General features: G+C 38.7%; 1 protein-coding gene across 1 annotated transcript in view; it reads left to right on the forward strand.

Moving 5' to 3' along the window:
• Positions 1-152: 152 nt before the first annotated feature.
• Positions 153-13,573, forward strand: part of LOC126298246 (monocarboxylate transporter 2-like) — a gene marked incomplete at its 5' end in the record, with an annotated part of 362,063 nt that continues 348,642 nt past the window's right edge. Inside the window, one exon of the mRNA XM_049989550.1 lies at positions 153-546. Coding sequence (XP_049845507.1) covers positions 153-546 — 394 coding nt within the window. The remainder of the gene's footprint in view (positions 547-13,573) is intronic.

A 13,573-nucleotide genomic window follows, 5' to 3' on the forward strand; every position in this document is an offset into this window, starting at 1 on the left:
TTGTGAGAACTAAACTCACACGAGAGGTCCGTCGCGTGGCTGTCAGGAAGAAAAGAGTTTCTTCTGTGGATGAGATGTAATTGCTCGTGCCGCGGGTGGCAGAAGCCGGCCTAGTTACGCCGTGAGTGGCGGGCGCACAGGCATGAATCTGTACGGACGGCCGAGCCGCGGCTGCGCCGGCTCGACGTGTGTGGACAGCCGGGGTGCGTGAGCGAGCAGAACTGTCTGCCGGCGAGTGCGACTGCCCGCCGCCCCCTGCGGCGCTCAGCGGCGTGGAGGCGGCGTGCTGCGACGACTCTGGCGTGGCCACGGGGGCGAGCCCGGGGGCGGCGGCGGCGGCTGCGGGGGCGGCGGGCCAGGGCGCGGCGGGCGCGGGGGCGGCGGTCACGCTGCAGCAGCACTACTACCCCGAGGGCGGCTGGGGGTGGCTCGTCGTGGCGGCGGCGCTCGCCGTGCACGTGCTGGCCCACGGCGTGCACGCCGCCGCCGGCGTCTTCGTGGCTCACGTCGTCCGCGCCTTCCCAGGGGCCACGCTCGTCGCCGCAGGTAACGCCTCACCTCCATCTCAGGAAAACACCGCCACTTCGTCGAAGGCGCCATCCATTTAGCCGGCCCTGAACCCGTCTTAAAATGAGACTATACATTTTATCACGAATTACATATTAATCCTTATACAGGGTATCACCTTTATCTTGACCAACCTGAATAACTTTTTGTCTACAAGCAAAATAAAAACAATGAATGGAGTAAATGATGTTTAATAATTCGTCCATAAATGGCGTCATGGGATCTGCGACTGATGATAAAAACAAATACGTCATTAAGGGGGGTAGGACGTCAAACGGGCCGACTTGGAGCAGGAGAGTCTACTGTCTATACTTTAACAAATAAATTCATAAAAGGTAGGAGACGAGATGCTGGCAGAAGTGAAGCTGTGAGGACCGGGCGTGAGTCGTGCTTCGGTAGCCCAGATGGTAGAGCACTTGCCCGCGAAAGGCAAAGGTCCCGAATTCGAGACTCGGTCGGGCACACAGTTTTAATCTCCCAGGAAGTTTCAAATTCATAAAACTTTGTCACCATGACCAAGAAGGATTTAGGACTCACACTTATCGCAGTGGAAGCTAAAAAACGTAGTAAAATACCTTTTTTTACATATGAAATTTCATTATTTTTTTCTCTTATTACTGACTGCATTTGTTGCTATAGATACACTTTTCTTCCTAAGTAAGAGAGAGTCTTCGATGAATTCTTCATAGCATACAAACAGTAGTTACAGATCTATGAAACTCTAGAATTTTCCAAATCTATTAAAAACCGTGGAAAATTGACATAATTAACTACAAAACATGAGTTTTTTCTAAACATGAAGTTTAAAATGTAACAGTTCATTCATTTTTTTCATAAATTAAACAACTTCAAGAGTTTCATACACCTGTAACTATGGTTTGTGTGCTGTGCAAAAGTCATCGAAGAATCTCTCTTACTTAGTAAGAAAAGTGTACCTATAGCAACAAATGCAGCCAGTAGTAAGTGAAAAAAATGATGAAGTATCACATGTAAAAAAATGTGTTTTGTAACGTTTTTGAGCTTGCACTAAAATGGGTATGACTCCTGAATCCTTCCTGGTCATGGTGTTAAAGTTTTATGAATTTATTTGTAAAAGTATAGACATTGGAAATTAAAATGTCCTGTGGTGCCTCTCCTACTCCAAGTCGGCCCGTTTGACGTCCTACCCCCTTAAGTGGATTATCCGTTGGTGTTTGGCGTAGCGTGGTAACAATATTAAAAAGGGAAACACTTCTTAATGTCCTGCAAAATTGTATTTTTTTGGTCACGAACCGGCTTTCGGCTTCTCAGGCCACCTTCAAGTGGCACCTGAATGTCTGAAACTCAGATCGACATCTACATCTATATGGATACTCTGCAAATCACATGTAAGTGCCTGGCAGAGGGTTCATTGAACCATCTTCACAATTCTCTATTATTCCAATCTCGTATAGCGCTCGGAGAGAATGAACACCTGTATCTTTCCGTACGAGCTCTGATTTCCCTTATTTTATCGTGGTGATCGTTCCGCCCTATGTAGGTCGGTGTCAACAAAATATTTTCGCATTCGGAGGAGAAAGTTGGTGGTTGGAATTTCGTGAGAAGATTCCGTCGCAACGAAACACACCTTTCTTTTAATGATTTCCAGCGCAAATCCTGTATCATTTCTGTGACACTCTCTCCCATATTTCGCGATAATACAAAACGCGCTGCCTTTCTTTGAACTTTTTCGATGTACTCCGTCAGTCCTACCTGTCAAGGATCCCACACCGCGCAGCAGTATTCTGAAAGAGGACGGACAAGCGTAGTTTAGGCAGTCTCCTTAGCAAGTCTGTTACATTTTCTAAGTGTCCTGCCAATAAAACGCAGTCTTTGGTTAGCCTTCCTCACAACATTTTCTGTGTGTTCTTTCCAATTTAAGTTGTTCGTAGTTGTAATACCTAGGTATTTAGTTGAATTTACAGCTTTTAGGTTAGACTGATTTATCGTGTAACAGAAGTTTAACGAGTTCCTTTTAGCACTCATGTGGATGACCTCACACTTTTCGTTATTTAGGTTTAAATGCCACTTTTCGCACCATTCAGATATTTTTTCTAAATCGTTTTGCAGCTTATTTTGATCTTCTGACGACTTTATTAGTCGATAAACGACAGCGTCATCTGCAGACAACCGAAGACTGCTGCTCAGATGTATATGATGTGCGATTTACACAGGTGTTACTTGTGCAAAAGATACAAAAATGACAAAATGTGTAAATAGGAATACATTTCAATAGTTACACTAACTAAAACAGCTAAAAAAAGTTTTTATGTGGAGATACATTTAAAATATGATGAGGAATAGGATGAATTTACAGTTTGAATCTAGTATTTGTAATGAAAACTTAATTTAACAAAGGAGAAAATTGAAATTGATCGTTTAATACTAGGCTGGTATTCTGTGGCATGTGTTCGTTGATTTCCAGTATTTCCAGCAGGGTCATCTTTCAATTTTTCTTGAGACAATGTAAAACTTCACATTCTACATCATATGGATGGTTTTCTGCTAAAAGATGATCAGAAAAAGTCGAATAATTTTTCCTTAATCGCCAGCTTCTCTCATGTTCACTTAGCCTAACTATCACATTTCTGCCTCAATTTTTCATATCGTTAAGCCGAGGGTGGCGATTTGTCTTTACCACTGAATAAAAATTTTGATATGTTATTGGCATTATAAAATACAGGTCTATGGTTACAAGACTTTAATTTTTCGTAATATTTTCTGGAATGTTGCAAATATATGGAATTTTACTCGAGGCTTTGTAACTACTGAGTGACTGCTGTTCGCCAGCGTACAGAAGAGGTGTAATTTTATTAACTTTCTTTTTCGTCGAGTCAGGGCAGAGTCACAGCCATCGCTGGAAGTGTTTTGTTTGATGGTTTGTAGTTCTCTTTGAAAGACCCAGTTCGACAATGGAACAGACATGAGGCGATCCACCACTAAATGGGAAGCTGTATGTTGGCAGTTTCGTGGATGCTAGGAGCTTGCAGGGATTGCATAACAAAGTGGCTAGCTGTTGTATTTATTTAAATAGTGTGTTCCACAGCCATGGAGCTCAACAACCACTGAAGTTGATAAATTATATGAATTTGTAACAGTAAAGTTTACTTACAAGGGAAGCAGAATCGAGAAGAAGCTCCATACTGTTATTTGTTGCATGTTCTCTTCACTGTACATTATGTTTACAGTGTGACTTCACACAAAGTTGTGATCCATACCAGAGATATGCTACATTTACCTTCAGTGCAGTAGGATTTGAAATATGTTCTCAATGTGAACGTAAGATATCATGTATAACATCTTTGTGTGAAGTGACAGTGTAAACATAATGTGCAGTGAAAAGCACGTGCAACAAGTAGCAGTATTCAGCAACTTTTCTATTCCACTCTCCTTGCAAACACATTTTACTGTAAATCATCTTCTTTAACGCGGCCTCTGGAAGAAAAAAATTCACCAGCAAAAGACGAATCGTAACCTGCTATGCACTTAATTTGCTGCTGTGAAAAGGCGTCTTTGTTCAACACTAACAACAAGAATTAACAATGCTATCCCCCACCTCAAGATGATAGTGTGAACAATCGAAACGCGTAGTGGGAAAGTAAATAGGTGACTGACGCAGTAAACTGTTTAATTTAGAAATGTTATTTAGCTACTGACATGACTGATTTTCTTGTAACTATTTTTTTGACGAAGATATGAACAGCTATATGGCTTTTTTTTTAAATAGAACCATACATTTTTTGTTTGCTTATGCACTTCCTCTACTCAAGACGTCTTCAGAAACGAAACGCACTGCACCATTCAGGTAATCATGACGTTACTAAAATCGTAATGCTGAATATACTTTAACTCTTCTCAACTAGCACACAGTGCAAATAACTCGTTCGTTTACTAGAGTTTCCTTTAAATAAAAGGAAACACAAGGACAAAATGTTTTTGGTGTGCTCCAAATAAGGGTGACACCTTCTATTCGCGAACGACGTTAAGTGACGTGCGAAGAAGAACTTAGGGCGTACGCTGCTCGTACTTACGGCTAAATAAAGCGTTCACTCGGCAAAATTGTCACTGGTTCCAATGGTTTCCTCGTACTTTCAGTTTGAATTAGCCAGTAATTCTCCAGCAGTCACAGAGAATAAGAGTCGCCGATTTCTCGGTGCCGCAAATTTTCTACGTTTTCTCTGATTTCTGGTAAGAACCGCTCTGATACAGGTTACACAACATCAGAGCATTGTCTTACACGGTGTGAGGAAAATGAATCCGTTTCGCGTAAAGAAGAGCGATTGCAATCTTACACGCGTTTTCCTTTGGAAATACATTACCTCTTATACCAGTTATTAAAAGTATCTTAAAAGTTTTTAGACACAAACATTGTTTCATTTCTACACCAAAAGAGGTATTTTCTGACGGCGACGATTTTTATGTAAGTAATTTTCCTTGTGCACTGCTTTTTTCAGGGAATAATTCCCTTTCATTATTTAACGTTTATCACTTTCTAACAGCTTGCATGTTATGTTCGTTTTGTGTGAGCTGCTGCATCAATTTACTAACTTCTAAAATTTTCGGGGATCTTTAAGCAGAAACTCGCATTTACTGACGATTATTCGCTGTTTTCATTCTGTTATTTTGCACGCAATAATATCACAAACAAAATAGGAACATAGATAATGTTCTTTCCGTAAGAAGTTCTGTCATATTGTCATTTCGTCATTTATTAAAATAAAGAAAATGGTGTGCCATTAATATTGTGGCAAATACTTCAACTGATATTACTAATTATTCTTAAAAAATATTTGTATATGTTGCTACAAAGCAGAATTTGTTGGCTGCAGTGAATACCAATGGAAACATGAAACTTTCAAGTCAGAAACCTATAAAACATAATAAACGAAACGTATAAAAAAGAAAATTTATAACTGTGGATGGAAGGATATGCCACAACTTTGTTTGAATGCAGTTTCATATGGTGCAGTTGCAGAATTTAGAAACTTTGATTTTTATTATAATTTCTCCCTCAAAATTTGGATTCTCATAAAACGTATTTTCAGTAACTTTACCGTAAACTCTAGCTGAAGCTTCTAACGCTGAATTAAAACGGGAATTATAAATATCTTTCGTCACACCTGTTAGGAAATTATACAGATCACGTTATTCTCTAGCTAATAATAAAACAGAGCCGACGCATAACACAGGAATTCATTTTGGTACGTAAAGTGTTTTACTTCTTTTTATTGGCAAGAAATGTCGATTGTACCTGAGGAAAGGCAACAGTAAACGACACTGAAAAGCTATGTGCATCTTCCCATTGGTACTCCATCTGTATGAGTTCATTACTCTCTCAGCGTACACACCTCTGAATGAACGCTGGTTAATGAACCATACCTTTTGCTACTCCTGAAATTCTTCTTTCACTCTAATGTAGTTTTGTATATTTTATGGATGAAGAGTACACAGAAAATTTTATTCGGCTCTGGTTATACATCTTCTTGATAATAATACGCATCCCGTCTTTGTACAATTTCGTTCTTATATACAAATTCTCATTTACTTTTAATGAATCCAGCTATTGGGGCTATTGTTACTTGCATTCTTCAGAAGTTAACTTGGTGATACGATAGCAAGATAATTACCGCATCGTGAAAAATGGAGTTAAAGGGAAAGAAAGCTGTACACCATCCACTGCTGTTTGTAGTACTTCCACCTACAATCTAGACAACATGCTACCTGAAACCGACGTCGCATGAAATTAATATCAGTGACATATGTTTCATAAGAAAGGAGCTAAGTAGATAATTCAGTTTCTGGTTGATACTATTTCTGGACAAAGATAGAAAGTGAAAAACACCTTTTTAGCTACAGCATCCGAACCGTTTGTAAGTCTAATTCAGCTGAGTCTGCAATATAACTGAGAGCACTGCTTGTGAAAATCATTTTTCTGATGAGTGTTTAACATTAGATTGCCCGTATTCTTAGCATATATGTCACTGGTAACCACCAATATAATTGTTCTGTGTTGTTACTGCCTTATTTGTGCTTTCCCTCCGTGCTATCAGTAGAGGACGATTTAAGAATATTATAAGATGATGCAGATGTAGATTTTAAGACATTTTTACTGCATTCGAAATCTTGTTTACAATAATGTGGATCAGATGGTACCTTTTTCAAATCAGGCGATGAAAAAATTACAATATTCTCCAGCTTATTTGCATGATAGTTTCACAGATTTAGTGTTCAAAACTTGATATAGTGAAGATCGAGCGGCAATTTGTAATTTATAATTTCTTAATTTATTCTCATTTGACCTTACAAGTGCACACATCTTCCACTAAAAAGAGAAAAGTGAACCTAACAGTTCTTATAATAATGTTTTTAGTGCATGCAGTACTTTTGCGAATCAGTTGAACTTAACACAGTTTCATGTTATTTTATTAATTAGCAATTGTGAAAGCCACTAACTTCTGTAACGACCCTGAATAATAAAAAATGATGGAACATTTGTACTAAGTGCTATAAAAGTGCAGGCATACTCTCACAGTGCTCTCCAGAGCCACTTGTGACACGAACCAGGCAAAGAAGAACACTTTTTGCGTGATTACGTTTATAACCAGTTGAAGCTGGTATTATATTCGAAATTCTATCGCTCAGATTTACGTCCATATTTGAGTTCCTCTATCAACGAAGAAAGACTAGTAAGCGTGTTTCGTGAAGGCTGTGATGCAGCGGTAGGCTTAATGGCGTCTGTCAGCAATTCGTTTCCAATTACCCGCTGCGGGCGGTATAGAGAGCGTCAAATCCAACTCCGCAGAATACCTTGCATGACAGCGACCCCCTGGGAGCCGTGGGATGAGAGCACTAATCACAGAAAGGACCTCACACTTGGTCGCAGTGCATACACACACCGTCATCTTAACACAGTGCAGAGATGACCAGCTATGCAATAAAGATGTAAGTACGCGGTATCCGTTAGGGAAATGGAATTCAGTTTCATGTCGAGCCCGATGTAGAACGAACTAGCAGCTGTGACTGCGAAGGTCTGTTCGTTATTACAGTGCAACAGAATTATGCTGAGATAACTACTTGTTAATTTAACACCAAAATAGAGGTAAAAACGCTATATCTCTTTTCCTGAAACGAAACTTCAAATAATAAAAAAAATCTATGAACTTAACTTTCTTAATAATACCTTTGTGTTTTGGTTCCTAACAAAAATGAAGAAATTATGAGATGAGATTTGATTCATGTACGTATTTTCTGAATTTCCCAATGCTAACCTTCCTTAACAAATCATGAAACACGCTTTAAAATAACTGATGATTCACATGTTATACTGTGTAGTATACGACACGTGGTCAGCACTGCCATTATACTGTTTTATAAGGCATTCAGCTACTACTGAATGAAAAGAGCTGACCGACTGTTTCGAATAGGTTCAACTGCCCAAATCTGAAGCAAGACGATCGCAAAATAATCGATAAATTTTACATGTTTTTTAGTTTTTACTCTGGACTTTACCTCTGAATTATAGTGTATATATGATTGGTATTTCGTAGAAGAAATTCATTTTATTTACATGGAGCTGGATAAGTGTCAGTAAGTAATATTTTTAAATTTGTACCCCACGAAGAACAAAACGTAGTAATATTGGGCAAAGTTTCGCTACATTAATGGTTAGTCACAGCTACAATACGTCATATCAAGAAACATTGAGAGTAACAGTGAGAAGAAATATGAAGTAGAACGATGAAGTACAGTAAGTCATGAGTAAAATAGGCTGCAGATTTTGTAGCGCTCTGAGAAAGCTGTTAGTTTAAAAAAGGTATTAATTATAACACGGTAGTGTGACTTGGATTGATACCGTTTTAGTGAATGGAATTGAGGTATGGTTAATAAGAATACCGAGTGCAACAAAAAAGCCAAAGGTTTCGCAAAATGAGTGAGAACAGATCAATTACGGATCGCTCACAGCTATAAAACCAGTCTTCCCATTGTCCTTCCCTGAAAAGAACGGTGAAACAAAATGTGTACTTTTACATACACAGCGTATAGTTGTAGATATTTAACATCCCTTGCTCTTTGTGCGTCCGCCACTTAGCGTAAAACGTAGCAGTGGAAATCTGACACGTTGACGCAAATGAATATAAACTTAGAAAACACATTCGCTCTACGATCTGGCAACAACACCTTAATCCGAATGAAAAATACGGGGTTATTGATTGGTTCTGGGGACGGGGCGAAACGACCGAAACCGTAAGGAGAAACTGTTTGTGTCAATATAGTGCTGTTTTTAAGCGAGCCTAATGTTTTTATGAATGACAATAAGGCAACATTAGTATTGCCACGTAAAACATTTATTTATTCGGTTTCTTCTCACGTCGGACTAGACACGGCATAGTTAGCTATGTAGACAAAGAGACCTACAGTAAACAACTTAAACGTGAGGGATTAGTTATAAAGTCAAAAGACGTTAATACGTGCTATCACGAAGGAGAAAGAACACAAGGAGGAAGAGAGTTGATACGTATCCATATAAGGAATTAAATGAGAGGTAAAGGACGAGTGCTGTTATTTGCAGAGATAAATAGTTATTTATTTATCACAGAAGAAAATACACACTGCGGCCTAAGTTTCGCGCTTTTTTAAGCGACCTAGATATTCAGTTCCAAACACGTTTCGAAAAGTTTTGTTTACTTTCTGAATTTCGATAAATGTAAAACATCTCTTTCATTAGAAACGATTCAGTTACAAGTTACAACTTTTCATGGACAAATAGAGCAAAGGAAACAATGCAGTAGGCTAAGCCTAATGCGATGAGAAAATACATACATGTTCACTTATGTTTATTACTTATTCTCCATTTTCATGCCTACAAAACGCAATTATTTTTCATATTATAAAGTCTCATTACAGTTTTCGTAAAGAGAAAATAGCCCTATCCCACATCAACAAAAGCTATGAGGTTAACTCCATTATTCCATATCAAAATACCGTCATCCTGTCGTTAACGTTGCACTGTAACTACACACACACACACACACACACACACACACACACACACACACACACACACACACCTAGCTGCGATGTTAAGATATCTTTGCCTCTTGAAGATAACACCGTTTTCAAAAAATTTCCGATCTTCACACATGTAAATAAGGAATGAACATCAGCGAATATTGTTTGTTTTGGAACTATGTTTGCTTTAACTGTTATAATACACAAGGGGCGACCCCGCAGGCATTAAGTAGTTATTTTACAATTGCGGTACCTTAAAAAGTACAGTTATGACCGTAATGGAAGAAAGATTACAAAAGCATGCCGTACCCTGACATTCTAAGCAGTTATATTTTGGCTTACACTCACGCTTTATACACATCATTGTTTTATTTGGCCTTGGAAGAGAGTATTCCAGACAATACATGCATCTTAATTTCGTATTCGATCATTACTAATCTGTTCCCTTTGATTGTGTCTTGGATTATTAATCACCGCATCAAAACGATGAGGAGGGGAGTAATCACTATTTATGAGGAATGAAGAAAAAGTAGTCGCATTAAGTATGAGTAATCTTCTTCCCGCATAAGTTAACGGTCTATAATAGTTCCGGCGTCTGGCGATTTCTCGTAACGTATTCTTTGGTAGTGTTTTGTTGACGCACCTTTTAGGTGCCATCATACAAATGGAATTTCCTTCGTTCACTGATAGAATACTCTATATTTGAATACAAAGAAAACATGAATCAGTAGAACACTCAGAAGAACACGTTTTACAATCTAAACGCGCCGTAGTTGCAGTTACAAGTAAAGCTCTTGGCGTAGTTCACTTAGTATAGGGATGGTTAGAACTTTCTTGCTTCTTTTGTTATAATTAGACTCGATTGTGAAGGAAGTATTATGAATGCTTTCCTTAGAATATTTTGCTGCTAACATCAAGTTTTAATGCATCAAATCAAATCATATGTTGTTCTGGGTTTCAGTGCGCGGTCTAGTCAGTATGTCTATGGCGTCCCACTTAATCCACGATCTTGGAGGTTATGTTGCCGCATTTCTGACTTTTATAACATTTATAAACAAAGGATTTCTTTCAACAGCTTTTGTCTAGTGTGGAATATCTTCATGCGCATTCACACAAGGAATATGCCACGTGCAGAACTAATGTAACTATACGAGAAACTGATTAGCTGTGATAGAATTTCCAAGTGCAAGACTAAATGTGCATATATATTATGTTCGTCAACAAGTTCCAGCCGCAAAAGCATTTTAATAAATTTATCTTTGCCTTAAAACCTGCCTACTTTGTTTACTGAATCAGGATAAAAGAATGTGTAACGGCTATACTGCACAAATACATCAATTGTTTGTTCTGAAGATACTGCCAACAATTCGAATACTAAACACTAATGACCATAAAATTTATCTAAAAAGTGTTGTTCATCCGATTCTCCGTTTTTAATTTCTTGCAGTAACCTACTACCAGCCACTCGTGCTGGTGAAACGTCAGAAAAACCATCAGACGAACGTCGGCCGAATAACCCGAGACAGAGGCCAAGAGCCAGTTTGTCAGTAACCTAAGTCTTTCCTTTTGTGTTTATTTCTCTGTCCTGCTTCTCCCTTCCTCTATGTGTCTCCTGAGTCCTCGACTTCTTATTGTTAACGTTACCTGAAATATTCCACAACAGAGCTCCATTTTCATTTTTTATTCGTTTCCTTTTTAAAAATGGCGTAAATTACATATTCTTTTCTCAAATACTGCTGGCAAATGAATTAGTACTGTATGTAATAAACTCGTGGGTGGATTACATTTTGCCAGCGGATGCTAATAATGGATGTGACCTAATAATTCTCAGCCACCAATTTTCTTTTTACAAAGTCGTAGTCTGTGAAACCAGCCAGACACACAATCAGATTTGTATCGTTTCTAGTACTTTCAGTCAAATTACGTTACCTTTCTTGAAGGGTTCATCGTCTGTTACTCAGTAATATGCACTGGTTTTTATACTGTGCAGCACTGGCTTTTTCAGCTGATACGGATTTGATGTTGCATTTGACATAATTAGATGCTCACGATAATTTCGTAACTAATCTTGTGATGGTGAGTGAAAAACGATTACAGATTTCTGCCGCCGACAGTTCATGACAGAAACAATGCAGGCCAGTACTGTGACGATTACATTCATGAATACACGAGAAGAAAAAATAATTCAATCTGCTGCAGTGAGTCACAACACTTAATTTTGCTCCTAATCCCAGATATGGTTCATGGCGTAAAACAGTGTTTCCGCAACTCGTTATTTTTTTTTTCATAATTAATAAATGGACACATGTTTCTGCTCGACGAAAATCCAAGAAAAGTGTTTAAAAAGTTACCAGCTCGCTCTGGTAAAATTTAGCTTATTAACATTGAGCCTCTGTACGGTGCGTGAAGCTCTCACCGCATTCCTTCTCCATTAATTACTTCCGCAATTTATTACTTTCCGTAATATACAACATTTGAAGGACACAGACGTGCCACTGTCGTATAAAAATTACGAAGGAGCGCTGAAAAGTAATTCCTCCGAACTTTTTATGTGGAAACTCTTATAAGCTTTTTAAATAAAACCAGCTTCATTAACATTCTACGTCTTTATTCTTCATGTCTACATATTTATTTTTCAACATAGTCTCCCTGGAGACGAACACTTTTCTCAAGAAGTGTTCGTATTGTTGATGCCCTCTGTGTAGACTGTTTGACTTTGTAGACAGAGCCACAATCTCATCCCTGCTTGCACCGATTCCTCGCTATCAAAGCGAAGAAGCTTTGAAAACAGATAAAAATTGTATGAGGCCAAGCCGGGACAGTATGGAGGGCGACCTATGAGAGTGAACCCAAGGCGATGGATTTTGCACGTTTTGTAATGCTCGTGTGTAATCTAGCATTATCATGCTGAAGGAGAGAGTGATCCATGTGTGGACAAACAGTTCTGCGGTTAGAAACTCGATTACAGCACGCCGTTTCTCACGCAACGACATACTTACGCTACACACCGCCATATTACACACTCGGAGCCCTCTAGCGGCAGAGCGGGAAAGTCGACCGAGTAATATGCATGACATGTAATACCTCAACTATATTGAGAATAGAATAAAAAATTTGGACGCATTACTTTTCAGCACACCCTCGTAAATTCATCAGATAAAATTAACTTATTCTCTTAATGGAGCTTTTGGTTCGGTGAAAAAACCTCTCCTTCGGTTACCGCCTCGGAGTGTTCTTCAGCACGATTTCACAGACGGAGAGCAAAGAGAGTGAAGGAGTACAAAAGAAGTGCCTGTACACGAGAGCGATTTTTCTCCTACGCTCAGTATGAGCATGACGTCACACAAAGTCGTCTTTATTGTTACTGTAATGTATGTTTCTTAAATACTTATGGTATATACGCACGTATCTCTTTTACAAACGTGAGTTACTTTACTTACTGTTTCTCATTTTTGGTTACATATGTTTTCTTATCCCTTCTCATTGCATTTGCAGCCACACACATGAGCGATTTATGTAATTTCTACTGCTGGCCATTTGAGACAGAGGACAAGATCTCATTATGGAAAGATAATGAAGAAAATGGATTGTGCCCTTTTCAAAGGCTCTATCCTAACATTTTAGTTTCTGTTTTTCGAACACTATGAAAAACATAAATAACGATGGCTGCACGGGGATTTGAACCGCTGTCCTCCCGATTCCACTATCTTACCACTGCGTCACTTTGATCTTTACAAATAGAGCAGGGCTAAGCAGTCCGGTAAGTACATGAAGCTGCAGTTCAGTTCAATTTTTGTTCAGTTTAGTTTTAGTTGAGTTGAATTTTTAATCGTCACAATCAGGCAGTGTTGTTTGCTTCATGCGTTACTTGAAGCTTCTTTAAAATCCACTGTAGCGCATTTATATCATTGTTACTGGTTTAAAAAGTTGGTACGTTCTGACATCGTAATCTTCAGTCCGAACACTCCTTTGATGTATG

The sequence above is a fragment of the Schistocerca gregaria genome, chromosome X, assembly GCF_023897955.1.
Source record: "Schistocerca gregaria isolate iqSchGreg1 chromosome X, iqSchGreg1.2, whole genome shotgun sequence".
NCBI classification, from domain to species: domain Eukaryota; kingdom Metazoa; phylum Arthropoda; class Insecta; order Orthoptera; family Acrididae; genus Schistocerca; species Schistocerca gregaria.